General features: G+C 31.7%; 1 protein-coding gene across 1 annotated transcript in view; it reads left to right on the forward strand.

The window, feature by feature from the left end:
• LOC148944704 (uncharacterized) overlaps nucleotides 1-18,491 on the forward strand; it is a 224,531-nt gene that overhangs the window by 134,834 nt on the left and 71,206 nt on the right. Inside the window, exon 5 of the mRNA XM_089099698.1 lies at nucleotides 17,387-17,581. Coding sequence (XP_088955824.1) covers nucleotides 17,387-17,581 — 195 coding nt within the window. The remainder of the gene's footprint in view (nucleotides 1-17,386; nucleotides 17,582-18,491) is intronic.

Below are 18,491 nucleotides of genomic sequence, written 5' to 3' on the forward strand. Positions count from 1 at the left end.
TTGGAAATTAAAGGCTAATTAAATGTTTCACAAGTTCAAAACGGTTAATAGACGACTCGAATTTCACTTTAAGCAATTGTAACAATAGTAGATTTTCAACAGATGATAAATCTTCCATCAAATCATGAGTAGAAAATACACTTTCAGATCCAGCATGCTAGGGAACACACTTTCATTTTCAGCATGTAGAAGAACCCTAAATGGTCACCCCCTAAAAAGGTAAGTTAACCCTAAATGATTATTGGTTAGTGAACTGTAATCTGTTTGAGTATGATAAAAGCTTGTGGAGTACTACATTACGTTATATAAACAGACTGGGATTCTATGATAGACTGATTATACCACTTAATAATACTGGTCAGGAACTGAGAAATGTCCAGGAGGAAGTCAGTGGAATTTGCAGCTTTTTCGGAGTTGAAGCACTCTACGTAAAGGGCAATGTACCTACAGATCAAGTTTTAATTCAAAAGTGTGACCCTAGGATTCCACTTTTCAATCTAGAAGAGTTTAAGTGTCCTAAATTTGAGGGGGTTATCACCGTCCTGAAGAAGAGGTTAGGTTCTTCGCACAGTGGATACCTAAGAACATACCTGATCGTGATAAATCCATAAGACATGTTAAAAACTATTCTATATCATGGGACCATCGTTTGTGGATGTTTAAGAGTGAACTCTAATTACTATTTTTATTTAAACATTTGTTGTTGTTTTTTTTCTTTCAAAAAAAAAAAAAAAATATTTTTTAAAACTTATAAATTTTTAAAATTTATTTTTTTTTTTATTTTTTTAAATAAATTTAAATTTAAAAATATGATTAAAGTTATAACAATTTAGCTGTGTGATTGGTCAGAGACACGATGTGACTTCCTCACCGGCATTCTATGACCGGTTATTAACACTACCTACTCTATTGTATGTGTTAAATCAGTATTTTTTACGCAGTGGGATGATAAGCACATAAGTAATATCTTTTTAAAAAAAAGTGAAGATGGAGCATTTTAATAGTGTGTTTACATAACAAGGTTATTGTAGCATTGAATGCTGAAAAAGAGAAGTATTTAAACTTTGAAACAAGTACAGGTGGTAGCACTATTGGAAATGTATGCATGTATTGTCATGACAGTAAGGAATTAAATTTCTTTGGAACACCGAAAAAATTCCACTCTTTTGTTGGTGATTATGCGAGATTGAGATCTTCAAAGATGATTGCGCTCAAACAGAATGCCAACATAAAAATAATCATTGATGATAGAGGACAACTCCTTGTTACTGTTGCAGCTAACACATTACCTACTGATACATCCAATCGTCACCTTTCGGGTATTAGCATTCAACGGAAGATCAATAAAAGAAAGGCCTACTCTTCTACTAATATCGTAAACCATATCTTGTCTACGTGTCGAAACTGTTACCTGTGTAAAAATAATGTGATAATAGACAGTGAAATTGCCAGAAAAATAAAAAGGGCATTGTCAGAAAATATCACGATGGAATATAAAGATAAATCGATGAAAAACAAATCACCAGCAAACGTTACTGCCATTGATCAAACAGCCATTGAACCAAATAATACCAAAGACGAAAAGAATATTGAGCTTGTTGATGAGACACCAGTAAAAATTGTGTATGACTCAAAATGGAATAATGATTATTCTACTGATTACGAACTAAGAAAAGACAAGAGCTATAATATAAAGATAGAACATGGTGAACTATTTTATGGAACAGATTCAAAATGTCCAAAGTTAATCATTGATAATAATAATGTATCGTAATATATTTTTTGTATTAATATTCTACATAGCATTATTTCATTAAAAATATATTATGCATTACATTGTTATGTGTTCATTATTTTTAGAGTAAGCTAGCATGTAAAACGTTTAGAATGTCTAATAAAACGTCGGAGATGTAAGAAAAGGAATTTGCATACATCTATTGTCATACACATGGGAACAAATTCTTTCTTGAATTTGCCTCCTGGATAAATAAAAAAAGACATTTCATTCAAAAAATTATGACGAAACTCTAATTAAGAAACAAACTCTTTCTTGAAGTTAACTCATGGATACTCAATGCAGAAATTTCATTTAATAAATTATCAAAAATTGTAAGTAAGTAGCAAATTCTTTCAAAAATATGTTAATACGTTTAAGCAATAAATATCTTTAAGCTTAACCCGTCTTTATTCTTTAGAATAGTTTTATGCATTTCATTAAATTATGAAGAAATTGTAAGTAAGTAACAATAGCTTTCTTGAATTCGCTTCCTGGACACAATACAGATATTTAATTCAAGAAATCATAATAAAATCGCAAGTAAGTAATAAAGTCGTTATTGTTTTCACCTATTGGACACACAAAACTGAAATTTCATTCAAGAAAATATGAAGGAATTTTAAATATGTAACACACTCATGTTACCTCATGGATACACAATGCAGAAATGTCATTTAAGAAATTATCAAAAATTTTAAGTAAGAAGCAAATTCTTTCTTGAATTCGCCTCCTGGGTAAGTAAAAAAGACAGTTCATTAAAGAAATTATGAAAAAATTGTAAGTAAGTAGCAAATTCTTTCTTGAATTCACATGCTGGATAAAAAAAAATAAATTTTTTTTGATAAATTATGACAAAATTCCAAATAAACAAACTCTTTATTTTTTTCATGACTTAGATACACGATGTAGAAATTTAATTCAAGAAATTATGAAAGAATTCTCAGTAAGTAACAATTTCTTTCTTGAAGTCAACTCTTGGATACACAATACGGAAATTTCATTTAAGAAATTATGAAAAAAAAACAATTTCTTTCTTGAAGTCAACTCTTGGATACACAATACGGAAATTTCATTCAAGAAATTATTAAAATATTTGTAAGTAAGTAACAAACTCTTTTTGTTTTCACCTCTTGGATATACAATACAGATACTTCATTCAAGAAATTATGAAAAAATCGCAAGTAAGTAACTTTTTTTTTTCTCTTTATCACAAACAATTTTCACTTAGCTGCACGATGTAGAAATTTAATTCAATAAATTAGGAAAAAATTCTCAGTAAGTAACAATTTCTTTCTTGAAGTCAACTCATGGATACACAATACGGAAATTTCATTCAAGAATTTCATGACTTTGATACACGATTTAGAAATTTGATTCAAGGAATTATGAAAAAATTCTCAGTAAGTAACAATTTCTTTCTTGAACTCATCTCTTGGATACACAATAAGGAAATTTCATTCAAGAAATTATGAAAATATTTGTAAGTAAGTAACAAACTCTTTATTAATTTCACCTCTTGGATGTACAGTACATATTCTTCATTCAATAAATTATGAAAAAATCGCAATTAAGTAACTTTTTTTTATATTTATAACAAAAAATTTTCACTTAGCTAAATTATTTAGAAATTTAATTAAATAAATTATTGAAAAATTCTCAGTAAGTAACAATTTCTTTCTTGAAGTCAACTCTTGGATACTCAATACTGAAATTTCATACAAGAAATTATGAAAAAATTGTAACTAACTAGCAAATTCTTTCTTGAATTTACCTGTTGAACAAACAAAAAAGAAATTTCGTTCAAGAAATTATGACAAAATTCTAAGTAAGTAACAAACTCTTTATTGTTTTCACGAGTTAGATATACGATGTAGAAATTAAATTCAAGAAATTATGAAAAAATTATCAGTATAAGTAGCAAATCCTTTCTTGAATTCAACTGTTTGATAAACAAAAAACATTGTTCACTTAGCTAAATGACTTAGAAATTTAATTCAAGAAAATGTTGAAAAATTCTCAGAAAGTAACAATCTCTTTCTTGAAGTCAATTCTTGGATAAACAATGCGGAAATTTCATTCAGGAAATTGTGAAAAAATTGTAACTAAGTAGCAAATTCTTTCTTGAATTTACCTGTTGGACAAACAAAAAAGACATTTCGTTCAAGAAATTATTACAAAATTCTAATTAAGTAACAAACTCTTTATTGTTTTCACTAGTTAGATATACGACGTAGAAATTAAATTCAAGAAATTATGAAAAAATTCTCAGTCTAAGTAGCAAATTCCTTCTTGAATTCACCTGTTGGATAAACAAAAAAAAAAAAATTTAGTTCAAGAAATTATGACAAAATTCTAAGTAAGTAACAAACTTTATTGTTTTCACGAGTTAGTTATACGACGTAGAAATTAAATTCAAGAAATTATGAAAAAATCGCAAGTAAGTAGCTTTTTTTTCTCTTTATCACAAACAATTTTCACTTAGCTAAGCGATGTATAAATTTAATTCAAGAAATTATGAAAAAATTCTCAGTAAGTAACAATTTCTTTCTTGAAGTCAACTCTTGGATACACACAATACGGAAATTTCATTCAAGAAATTATAAAAAATATTTGTAAGTAATTAACAGGGTCTTTATTGATCTCACCTCTTGAATATACAGTACAGATACTTCATTCAAGAAACGTGATTAAACATGTTTTGAAACTGCATGCTATTTGTATGCCTCTCCTTGGCACCTTTCCAAACGAGCGGGGGCTCCCCACTGGTTCCTACACATTGCAAAAAAGTGAGCAGTACGAAAACTCCACGTTTTCAACCAGACTGGTTTTTTAGGGTCCAATCAGGAGACATATGCAAAGTCGACATAGCTTTATTTCACTTTTTTTAAGGTTCATTTCGACGAGGTTTCGTGCGCGCACGTACCGTCGTCTAAATGAACCTTAAAAAAGTGAAATAAAGCTATGTCGACGTTACGTATCTCTCCCGATTGGTCCCTAAAAAACCAGTCTGATTGAAAACGTGGAGTTTTCGTACTGCTCACTTTTTTGCAATGTGTAGGAACCAGTGGGGAATCCCTGCTCGTTTGGAAAGGTGCCAAGGAAAGGCATACAAATAGCATGTAGTTTCAAAACGTGTTTAATCACGTTTCTTGAATGAAGTATCTGTACTGTATATCCAAGAGGTGAAATCAATAAAGAGCTTGTTACTTACTTACAAATACTTTTTATAATTTCTTGAATGAACTGTCCGTATTGTGTGTATCCAGGAGTTGACTTCAAGAAAGAGATTGTTACTTACTTAGAATGTTTTCATAATTTCTTGAATTAAATTTCTACATGGCGTAGCTAAATGAAAATTGTTTGTGATAAAGAGAAAAAAAGCTACTTACTTGCGATTTTTTCATAATTTCTTGAATTTAATTTCTACGTCGTATATCTAACTCGTGAAACAATAAAGTTTGTTACTTACTTAGAATTTTGTCATAATTTCTTGAAAGAAATGTTTTTTTGTTTATCCAACAGGTGAATTCAAGAAAGAATTTGCTACTTAGACTGAGAATTTTTTCATAATTTCTTTAATTTAATTTCTAAGTCGTATATCTAACTCGTGAAAAAAATAAAGAGTTTGTTACTTACTTAGAATTTTGTCATAATTTCTTGAACGAAATGTCTTTTTTGTTTATCCAACAGGTGAATTCAAGAAAGAATTTGCTACTTAGTTACAATTTTTTCATAATTTCTTGAAGGAAATTTTCGTATTGCGTATCCAAGAATTGACTTCAAGAAAGAAATTGTTACTTACTGAGAATTTTTTAATAATTTCTTGAATTAAATTTCTACATCATTTAGCTAAGTGAAAAATGTTTTTTGTTTATCCAACAGGTGAATTTAAGAAAGAATTTGATACTTAGACTGAGAATTCTTACATAATTTCTTGAATTTAATTTCTACGTCGTATATCTAACTGGTGAAAACAATAAAGAGTTTGCTACTTACTTAGAATTTTGTCATAATTTCTTGAACGAAATGTCTTTTTTGTATGCTCAACAGGTAAATTCAAGAAAGAATTTGCTACTTAGTTACAATTTTTTCATAATTTCTTGAATGAAATTTCCGTATTGTGTATCCAAGAATTGACTTCAAGAAAGAAATTGTTACTTACTGAGAATTTTCAATAATTTCTTTAATTAAATTTATATATCATTGATCTATGTGAAAAATTTTCTTGATAAAGAGAAAAAAAAAAGTGAAGGACTGTTGATTATTTAGTAATGTATTTAATGAAGAATCTTTAATGAATATTCAATTTGTGAAGTCAATAGATATGTTTTCTTAATTACAAATATATTCTTAAAATATTTAATGAAATTTACACATTGTGTATTCATAAATCGAGTTCATGAAAGAAATTTTTACTTACTTAGAATTTTTTCATAATTTCTTGAATCAAATTTCTACATATTGTATCTTATTCATGAAATTCTTGAATTAAATTTTCTTATTGTGTATACAAGAGTTGACTTCAAGAAAGAAATTGTTAATTACTGAGAATTTTTTCCTAATTTCTTGAAATAAATTTCTACATCGTGTAGCTAAGTGAAAATTGTTTTTGATAAAGAGAAAAAAAAAAGTTACTTACTTGTGGTTTTTCATAATTTCTTGAATGAAGTATCTGTATTGTATATCCAAGAGGTGAAAACAAAAAGAGTTTGTTACTTACTTACAAATATTTTCATAATTTCCTGAATGAAATTTTCGTATTATGTATCCAAGAGTTGACTTCAAGAAAGAAATTGTTACTTACTGAGAATTTCTTCAATAATTTCTTGAATTAAATTTCTAAATCATTTAGCTAAGTGAAAATTGTTTGTGATAAAGAGAAAAAAAAGTTACTTACTTGCGATTTTTTCATAATTTCTTAAATGAAAAATCTGTACTGTATATCAAAGAGGTGAAATCAATAAAGAGTTTGTTACTTACTTACAAATATTTTCATAATTTCTTGAATGAAATTTCCGTATTGTGTATTAAAGAGATGACTTCAAGAAAGAAATTGTTACTTACTGAGAATTTTTTCATAATTTCTTGAATCAAATTTCTACATCGTGTATCTAAGTCATGAAATTCTTGAATGAAATTTTCGTATTGTGTATCCATGAGTTGACTTCAAGAAAGAAATTGTTACTTACTGAGAATTTTTTCCTAATTTCTTGAATTAAATTTCTACATCGTGTAGCTAAGTGAAAATTGTTTTTGATAAAGAGAAAAAAAAAGTTACTTACTTGCGGTTTTTCATAATTTCTTGAATGAAGTATCTGTATTGTATATCCAAGAGGTGAAAACAAAAAGAGTTTGTTACTTACTTACAAATATTTTAATAATTTCTTGAATGAAATTTCAGTATTATATATCAAAGAGTTGACTTCAAGAAAGAAATTTTTTTTTTTTTAATAATTTATTAAATTATATTATCTGATTTTTTATTCAAGATTTTAATTCAAGAAATAAATTGTTAATTACTGATAATTTTTTCATAATTTATTGAATTAAATTTCTACATCGTGTATCTAAGTCATGAAAACAATAAAGAGTTTGTTACTTACTTGGAATTTTGTCATAATTTCTCGAACGAAATGTCTTTTTGTTTATCCAGCAGGTGAATTCAAGAAACAATTTGCTACTTACTTACAATTTTTTCATAATTTCTTTAATAAACTGTCTTTTTTATTTACCCAGGAGGCGAATTCAAGAAAGAATTTGCTTTTTACTTAAAATTTTTGATAATTTCTTAAATGAAATTTCTGCATTGTGTATCTATGAGGTAACATGAGTGTGTTACCTATTTAGAATTCATTCATAATTTCTTTAATGAAATTTCAGTTTTGTGTATCCAATAGGTGTAAACAATAAAGACTTTATTACTTACTTGCGATTTTATTATGATTTCTTGAATTAAATATCTGTATTGTGTCCAGGAAGCGAATTCAAGAAAGCTATTGTTACTTACCTACAATTTCTTCATAATTTAATGAAATACATAAAACTATTCTAAAGAATAAAGACGGGTTAAGCTTAAAGATATTTATTGCTTAAACGTATTAACATATTTTTGAAAGAATTTGCTACTTACTTACAATTTTCGATCATTTATTAAATGAAATTTCTGCATTGTTTATCCATGATGTAACTTCAAGAAATAGTTTGTTGCTTACTTGGAGTTTCGTCATACTTTCTTGAATGAAATGTCTTTTTTTATGTATCCAGAAGGTGAATTCAAGAAAGAATTTGTTCCCATTTGTCTGACAATAGATGTATCCAAATTCCTTTTCTTACATCTCCTACGTTTTATTATACATTCTAAACGTTTAATATGCTAGCTTACTCTAAAAATAATGAACACATAACAATGTAATGCATAATATATTTTTAATGAAATAATGCTATGTAGAATATTAATACAAAAAATATATTATGATACATTATTAATATCAATGATTAACTTTGGACATTTTGAATCTGTTCCATAAAATAGTTCACCATGTTCTCTCTTGATATTATAGCTATTGTCTTCTCTTAGTTCGTAATCAGTAGAATAATCGTTATTCCATTTAGAGTCATACACAATTTTTACTGGTGTCTCATCAACAGGCTCAATATGCGTTTCGTCTTTGGTATTATTTGGATCAATGACTGTTTGATCAATGGCAGTAACGTTTGCTGGTGGTTTGTTTTTCATCGATTCATCTTTATATTCCATCGTGATATTTTCTGACAATGCCCTTTTTATTTTTCTGGCAATTTCACTGTCTATTATCACATTATTTTTACACAGGTAACAGTTTCGACACGTAGACAAGATAGGGTTTACGATATTAGTAGAAGAGTATGCCTTTCTTTTATTGATCTTCCGTTGAATGCTAATACCCGAAAGGTGACGATTGGATGTATCAGTAGGTAATGTGTTACCTGCAACAGTAACAAGGATTTGTCCTCTATCATCAATGATTATTTTTATGTTGGCATTCTCTTTGAGTACAATCATCTCTGGAGATCTCAATTTCGCATAACCACCAACATAAGAGTTGAATTTTTCCGGTATTCCAAAGAACTTTAAGTCCTTACTGTCATGACAAGGCATGCGTACATTCCCAATAGTGCTACCACCTGTACTTGTTTCAGAGTTTAAATACTTCTTTTTGTCAGCATTCAATGCTACAATAACTTTGTTATGTAAACACACTTTATAAAAATGCCCCATCTTCACTTTTTTTTTAAAGACATGACTTATGTGTTTATCATTCCACTGCGTAAAAAATACTGATTTAACACATGCAATAGATTAGGTAGTGTCAATAACCGGTCATAGAATACCGGTGAGGAAGTCACATCGTGTCTCTGACCAATCACAGAGCGAAATTGTTAGAACTGTAAGCATATTTTGACATTTAAAGTTATTTAAAAAAATAAAAAAATAAAAAAATTTGAAAAATTTCGAAGTTTAAAAAAAGATTTTTTTTTTTTGAGAAAGAAAAAAAAACAACAACAAATGTTTACATAAAAATAGTACTTAGAGTTCACTCTTAAACATCCACAAACGATGGTCCCATGATATAGAATAGTTTTTAACATGTCTTATGGATTTATCACGATCAGGTATGTTCTTAGGTATCCACTGTGCGAAGAACGTAACCTCGTCTTCAGGACGGTGATAACCCCCCTCAAATTTAGGACACTTAAACTCTTCTAGATTGAAAAGTGGAATCCTAGGGGTCACACTTTTGAATTAAAACTTTATCTGTATGTACATTACCATTTACGTAGAGTGCTTCAACTCCGAAAAAGCTGCAAATTCCACTGACTTCCTCCTGGACATCTCTCAGTTCCTGACCAGTATTATTTAGTGGTGTAATCACTCTATCATTGAATCCCAGTCTGTTTATATAACGTAATGTAGTACTCCACAAGCTTTTATCATACTCAAACAGATTACAGTTCACTAACAAATAACCATTTAGGGTTAACTTACCTTTTTAGGGGGTGACCATTTAGGGTTCTCCTACATGCTGAATATGAAAGTGTGTTCCCTGGCATGCTGGATCTGAAAGTGTATTTTCTACTCATCATTTGATGGAAGATTTATCATCTGTTGAAAATCTACTATTTTTACAATTGCTTAAAGTGAAATTCGAGTCGTCTATTAACCGTTTTGAACTTGTTAAACATTTAATATCCTTTAATTTATAAATCACAATTTACAGAAACATTAAAAAAAAAAAAAAAATCTCTTTGGTCGCTGAAGCATTTTCGTGTTTTGGAATGCTTAGCATAACGATATCACGGGGTATAACGATATCACAGGGTATTTCATTGCGTTTTTTAATAGAATAAAGCGTCTCACATCTCTACAATTATACATAAGGCTATGTTTGTCCTTTTTCTGTGTTTTTACAAGTGTCCTTAACTGTTTTCTTGTTTCACTCGAATCGTTGTCAATGTGTAAAGGGATATTTTCACCGTGTATTTTGGTAGCTTGCATCGATGTGGTATCGTTCCATCTCGGTCGCTTTTCAGGGGGAGAGTAATTGCATGAATCCACTTCCTCCTTAAAAAAAAAAAAGAAGAAAAATTTATTAAGGAAATAATAACCCCTCTTTTACAGATAAATTGTCCCTCTAAAGTTGATTCTGATGTTTTTAGCGCTCTATTTTTTAGTGCATTAGAAATATTCAAAAAAAATTTTCAACTGAAAGTAAGTAGAAACACTAAAACTTAAAATGAACCAAAATTATTACGTATATGAGGGGGGTTCCCTCCTCCTCAACACCTCGCCTTTCACGCTAAGTTCAAATTTTGTTCCAATTCTTTAAAAATGACCCCTGAATTAAAAAGGTCGCTTAATTAGAATAAATAGCTCTTTTGAAAGCAATAAACAAACTTTAGCCTAAAGAGTGAGGTATTGACGAAGGGGCGAACCCCCTCATATAAGAAATAATTTCTTTTCTTTTTAAGTTTTAAAGTTTCTCCTTACTTTCAGTTGAAAAACTTTCAACTGAAAGTTTTATTTATTTAAAATAGTTTCTAGTTTAAATTTTAGTTTAAAATTTAGTTTCTTATCGTTTTTAAATAGTGCTGGGAAATCTGACACCACCTACATAGAAAATTTCTCTTCCCCCATGAAAAATTCCTCCATGGAGAGATCCTACCACGTAACTCCCTCCCCCCCCAACCATCCATCGACCACAAAAAAAAAATGAAAACGTCTGTATAATTCCCAATAACCAAAGCTATATTCAAACAATGGGCAAAGCTCATAACATGCAGTCCACCACCCGGGCATGTGAGGGATTAAATCATCTTCAAAGACATAGTTATTAGATTGTTTTGAATAAATATGGCAATTTCAAACTTTTAATCCGGTGAATTTGGGAAAAAAAGAACCTAGGAGAGGGCTTAGTTGCCGTCCAACTCCTTAGATCACATAAAAAGAACATTAGAACTTTTAATTTCTATTTGAATGAGACCTTTCTCAATATTCTAGGATATCTGGCTCGATATAAACACCGCTGAAAAAAAAACAAATAAACACGCTAATTAGACGGTAGTCATTTTTAACCATCGCAATACCTTTACGCTAATACCTCTTCGCAAAAAAAATTCGCAAATCTCGTAAACTAAAGAAGTAATTACATCACTGTTGTTAGCTCCATCATTAATCTCCAATAATGTAAATACACCACTCATTTTTTTCCTCTACTAATATCCTTGCAAATAAAAACTATTCTCTTTGAATTCAATTCTCTTACTAATATGAATTGTAAATAAAACTATTACTCTTGTGGAAGTCACTCCTCATTTAACTCAAGCCCCGTGCACCTGAACCCCCCCATGTAACTGAACCCCTGTATAACCGAAACCCCCGTGTAACTGTAGCCCCTTTAACTGAACCCTCGTGCAACTCACCCCCCCATGCCCAGCATCCCCCTCACAACACTGCAGCCCGTTCTTTTTAAATTGACATTACTTTTCAATCGTTACTTATGTAGTATACAGACCACATCGGCGAGGTAAAGCTAGGTCAAGTCAAAATGTCATTCTATCGTTACTTTTCAATTAAGCTATTGAATACCGTCTAGCAATGTCTCTTGTAAGCGTCAAATCTATTAAGTATCTGATGTAAGCACCCCATTCTTTAATTACCCGTGAGGCATTCTTAACCATCGCAATACCTTTACGCTAATACCTCTTCGAAAAAAATTCGCAAATCTCGTAAACTAAAGAAGTAATTACATCACTGTTGTTAGCTCCATCATTAATCTCCAATAATGTAAATGCACCACTCATTTTTTTCCTCTACTAATATCCTTGCAAATAAAAACTATTCTCTTTGAATTCAATTCTCTTACTAATATGAATTGTAAAGAAAACTATTACTCTTGTGGAACTCAATCCTCATTTAACTCAACCCCCGTGAAACTGAACCCCCCCTTGTAACTGAACCCCGGTATAACCGAAATCCCCGTGTAACTGTAGCCCCTTTAACTGAACCCTGGTGCAAATCAACCCCCCCAGCAACTCATTCCCCGCAAAACACTTCAGCCATTTCTTTTTAAATTGACAATACTTTTCATAAGTTACTTATGTATTATACAGACCACATCGGCGAGGTAAAGCTAGGTCAAGTCACAATGTCATTCTATCGTTACTTTTCAATTAAGCTATTGAATACCTTCTATCAATGTATCTTGTAAGCGTCAAATCTATTAAGTATCTGATGTAAGCACCCCATTCTTTAATTACCCGTGAGGCATTCTTAACCATCGCAACACCTTTACGCTAATACTTCTTCGCAAAAATTTCGCAAATCTCGTAAACTAAAGAAGTAATTACATCACTATTGGTAGCTCCATCATTAGTCTCCAATAATATAAATGCACTACTCATTTTTTTCCTCTACTAATATTCTTCCAAATAAAAACTATTCTCTTTGAATTCAATTATTTTACTAATATGAATTGTAAATAAAACTAAAAAGATACAACTGTTTGTACGATACGGATTTAACCAAAAAAAAAAACTTGTATAACATGAAATAGAAATTCAGTTAATTGTGTCAGAAAAAACTTGAACCAGAACAGATTATACCCAACCTGTTTGGTACGGGCGCGTACGAAACGTATATACCTTCAAGCAAATTCCATATGATATTTCAAATTACTATAGCTTCTATAGAAATGGTACCTCTTTGCAAATGACCCTGGTAACCCAATTACTTGAAAACTTACACACATATCCATGCCTCAGGCGTAAGTTTGAATGTAAGTTTTCAAGTGCCTATGGCCTTACTACTGCTCTATCCCTTTGAATTTCCAATCGAATGAGCTATTTTTCAAGTTTCTAGAACAAAGATTTCAATAAAAACCTTATATGTCCCCAGAGTATTACTTATAACCCTTGCCCTGAAGACTCTGGGGGGAGTGTCCTGCTGAAAGATATAACTTCCAGAATTTTATACTGCGTTGAACAAAATAGCTATCTCAAAATTTTGAGTGGATGTGTTTGGGGAAAAGGTGGGCATGAGAGAGGGGTTTGTTGCCCTCCAATCACTTTTGACTATTAAAAAGGGCACTTGCCCTTTGAATTTCCAATCGAATGAGCCCTATTTGAAGTTTGTACGACAAAGCTTTCTATAAGAGCCATATATGCCCCTGGGCATAACTTACAACCCTTGCCTTGACGGCTGTGGGGGTAGTGTCCTCCTTAAAAACATAATTTCCATCTGGAAATCAACTACGTTGAACAAAATGGCCATCTCAAAATTTTGATTGGATATGTTTGGGGAAATTGTGGGCGTGGAAGGGGTATTAGTTGCCTTCCAATCACTTTCGACTATTAAAAAGGACACTAGCCATTCCAATTTCCAATCCACTGAGCCCTTTTCGAAGTTTCTACAATACCTCCTTCAATACGAAGTGCCCTGGTCTAGAAAAAAAAACCTACTTTGAACCGACATCGTTCTTTACTTAGGCAGCACTAACTTAAAACGAACAGAAATTATTCCGCTTATGAAGAGGGCTGTCCCCTCCTCAACGCCTCGCTCTTTACGCTAAAATTTTTTTATTACTTAAAAAAAATGAGTTTTGAGAAAGTCAAACTTTAGCGTAAAGAGTGAGGCGTTGAGGAGGTGACAGCCCCCTTCATATACGGAATAATTTCTGTTGGTTTAAGTTTTAACGTCGTTCCTTACTTTCAGTTAAAAAAAACTTGTTTCTTTATTTAATTTTTGAACGTTTTTGAATTAATGCAGGTTTTGATTTTGGCTCACCGTACATGAATAATTAAAACAAAATTTGTATATTAATTTTACTCTTCTTATTTGATTAAATGGCTTTCTCGAAACTTGTTTAATTTTATTTACGAATGTTTTTATTAGTAATAAATATACGTAACTTACGAATTAACTTACGTAAGGAACTTCTATATTCATAAATTTTTAACACGAATATTAGGGGGTTCGCCCCCTAGTCAATACCTTGCTCTTTAAGCTAAAGTTTGAATTTTTTTCCAATTCTTTAAAAATGACCCCTTATTCACAATTAGTTGATCAGTTGAAATCAATTGAAAAACTTGTTTTTTTTATTTAATTTCTGATCTTTTTCATTAATAATGCTGGGAAATCCGGCGCCCCCTTCATAGCAATGTCCCTTCTCCCATGAAAACTTCCTTCTCGGAAAGATCCTCCCATATAACCCCCGATCCACCCCCCCCCCCTACCAGAAAAAATTCCCCCTGAAAACGTCTGTATACTTCCCAATAACCAATAATATATGTTAACATTGAGTAAAGTTCACGACTTTGAGCCCTCCCCCCGGGGACTTCGGGGGATTAAGTCATCCTAAAAGACATTTTTAAAATATTTTCGACTATGTTGAACAAAATGGCTATCTCAAAATTTTGATCAGGTAACTTTGAGAAAAAAAATGAGCGTGGGAGGGGGCCTAGTTGCCCTCCATTTTTTGGTCACTTAAAAAGGCCGCTAGAACTTTTAATTTCAGATCCAATGAGTCCTCCCACGACACTCTAGGACCACCGGGTCGATACTATTACCTCTGGGGAAAAGAAAAAAAAAAAAAAAAAAAAAAATAAAAACGAATACGGGAACTTTCTTCTTGCAAAAAAAAAAAAGCAAAATTCCACATTTTTTTAGATAGGAGCTTGAAACCTCTAAAGTAGGGTTCTCTGATACGCTGAATATGATGGTGTGATTTTCATCAAGGTTCTATTGTTCCCCTTTTAGGGGGTCTTTCCTCATTTTTTCTAAAATCAGCTAAATTTTCTCAGGCGCGTAACTTCTGATGGGTAAGACTAAACTTGATGAAACGTATATATTTGAAATCAGGATTAAAATTTGATTCTTTTGATGTATCTATTGGTATAAAAATTCCATTTTTTAGAGTTTCGGTTACCATTGAGCCGGGTCGCTCCTTACTTACAGTTCGTTACCACGAACTGTTTGAAAATAAACAAAACACATTTTTTTAACTGAAAGTAAGGAGCGACATTAAAACTTAAAACAAACAGACATTATTCCGTATATGAAAGGGGCTGTCCCCTCCTCAACGCCTCGCTGTTTACGCTAAAGTTTTTTATTGTTTTAAAAAATCGAGTTGTGAGAAATAGTCTAACTTTAGCGTAAAGAGCGCGGCGTTGAAGACGGGACAGCCTCTTTCATATACGGAATAATTTCTGTTCGTTTTAAGTTTTAATGTCGCTCCTTACTTTCAGTTAAAAAACTTGTTTTTTTTTATTTAATTTCTGATCGTTCTTGAGTTAATGCAGCTTTTATTTTTGTTGGCCGTCATTGAACGACCCCGACCCCCCTCCCACTACCAAAAAAATCCCCCTGAAAACGTCTGTATACTTCCCATTAACCAATACTATATGTTAACAATGGGTAAAGTTCATAACTCTAAGCCCTCTCCCCGGGGGCTTTAGGGGATTAAGTCATCCTTAAAAGACACATTTATCATATTTTCGACCATGTTGAACAAAACGGCTATCTCAAAATTTTGATCGGGACACTTTGGGGAAAAAATGAGCGTGGGAGGGGGCCTAGCTGCCCTTCATTTTTTTGGTCACTTAAAAAGGGCACTAGAACTTTTAATTTCCATTCCAATGAGCCCTCCTATGATATTCTAGGACCACTGGGCTGATACGATCACCCCTTGTAAAAAAGAAAAAAAAAAAAAACAAAAAAAAAACACGCATCCGTGATCTTTCTTCTGGCAAAAAATGCAAAATTCACATTTTGTAGATAGGAGCTTGAAACCTCTACAAAAGGGTTCTCTGATACTATGAATATTATGGTGCGATTTTCATTAGGTTTTATAGCTTTTAGGGGGTCTTCCCCCATTTTTCGAAAATCCGCCAAATTTCCTGAGGCGCGTAACTTTTGATGGGTAGAACTAAACTTGATGAAACTTGTATATTTGAAATCAGCATTAAAATCTGATACTTTTGATGTATCTATTGGTATCAAAGTCCTGTTTTCTAGAGTTTCGGTTACCATTGAGCCGGGTCACTCCTTACTTACAGTTCGTTACTAAGAACTGTTTGATAGTGTTTATTTTGTACTTTACACTTTGCCCGATCACCCTTTTTCGTTGTTTTTTTTTTTTTTTAAACAAGGGGCGATATACGACAGGGGAAAATTTTTTTGTATTATTGCACTGTTATCGGAAGTGTATATACTGACAAAATTGGAAGTAATTGAGTATTTGAGAGTGGTCAAAAAATGGCTAAGAACTTTGACAAATTTTGACACAACTTTGACAGCTTTTACTACTTTTCGACTCACTTTTTGCTTGATAGTACTTGGGGATACGTTTTCGAAGTTTCATTTTTCAGTCTTCTGTGAGAACTTGATAAAGAAAGCTGTTTCCTTTCCCCCCAAACACTAAATCTTCAGTCCCCTTAACCCCTCCCAGAAAAATATTCTTGATAGTATCAAATTGACCCCCCCCCCCCTTCGAAGCAAAATAGGGTATACTTGCCAATATACGTAAAAAATGTCCCTTTTAATATTAATTATCTACTGTATACTATCTCTGTAATGAGATATGCTTGTTGGCTTCCAGGGTTAATAAGAGACAAATAAATTTGTGCTCTTTTGTGAGCATCGTCAACTTGTTTGCAGTAGTGGTTTTAGACCTCGTAATCTGGGAGAGCAAGGTGTGGCATAGGAGTTTAAAAATATAAAATGAAATCAATTTAATGTCAGATGTATAGAAAACTGGGGGGGGGGGGAGCTGTCCCCATGCCCACGCATAGAACTACCCCTACCCATTTGACGTTCCAGATGACGCTTCCCTACCCATTTGATCCCTACCCATTTGACGTTCCAGATGACGCTTCCCTACCCATTTGATCCCTACCCATTTGACGTTCCAGAGACGCTTTGCGTGCCTGTCATGAAGCATCACGGTTTTTTTTTCAGGATAACAATTGGCTGCGAGTTATGGACACTTATAAAGTGAGATGTCTTCTCTATTTTTATTTTTATTCTTTATTTTATTTTTAATGCAGTCTCCCTAAAATAAGTTCCTCTTTCAGGGAAATTTCAACATATTAGAAATACATCCAGGAGTTATGGATAATGTTAATAAATTGGTCCACTCACCTCTAGCTATTTCGACTATGACCATTGCTGTTGTTGCTGTTGGATCCAGCATTGTGATCATTTTCTTTATTATGGGACTCACCTGTTTCTTCTCATTATACAATTCGACGAAACAGAGATTTAAAGAGGTAAGAAATCTACGCCTTGGATTTATTTACAGTCTATCCTGCAGTATCTGTATAAGAGTTCTTCCAACGGATTAATTCATAATATGCCCATACAATCTACAATGCACAATAAAGTTTCCTTGACCTACGTTTAATTATTACCTTTGGCTTGTTCTAGAATTTTTTTTATCTTGACATTTTAAATTCAAACCTAGGTCACAAGTAAGATTTTTAAATAGAAAGTCTGTTTCCTTTTGTTAGAGTCCTTTTCAGAAGCTTAATTCCAACATATACGCTTACAATACAGCAGACATTCTGGCCCGTGCGTTATATACTAACACGATTAGATATTATTTAAATACGAATTTTCCTTTCGTATTTCTCTTTGTTTTTCTGCACTTGTGTGTTTTCTTTGTTTTAATTATGCGTTGTTTAAGCTATATTAAATAAAAAAAACAAGTTTTTTCTTTTTAACTGAAAATAAGGAACGACGTTAAAACTTAAAACGACCAGAAATTATTCCGTATATGAAAGGGGCTGTCCCCTCCTCAACGCCTCGCTCTTTACGCTAGAGTTTTTTATTGTTTAAAAAAAATAAGAGTTGTGAGGAAGTCAAACTTAAGATTAAAGAGCGAGGCGTTGAGGAGGGGACAGCCCATTTCATATACGGAATAATTTCTGTTCGTTTTAAGTTTTAACGTCGCTCCTTACTTTCAGTTAAAAAAACTTGTTTTTTTTATTTAATTTTTGAACGTTTTTGAATTGATGCAGGTTTTTATTTTGGCTCACCGTACATGAATAATTAAAACAAAATTTGCATATTAATTTTTATTTTATTTGGTTAAATGGCTTTCTCGAAACTTTTTATTAGTAATAAATATACGTAACTTGCGAATTAACTTACGTAACGAACTTCTATATTCATATATTT

Source organism: Artemia sp. Qi Xiang Cuo, chromosome 14, assembly GCF_049724085.1.
Source record: "Artemia sp. Qi Xiang Cuo chromosome 14, ASM4972408v1, whole genome shotgun sequence".
Taxonomy (NCBI): domain Eukaryota; kingdom Metazoa; phylum Arthropoda; class Branchiopoda; order Anostraca; family Artemiidae; genus Artemia; species Artemia sp. Qi Xiang Cuo.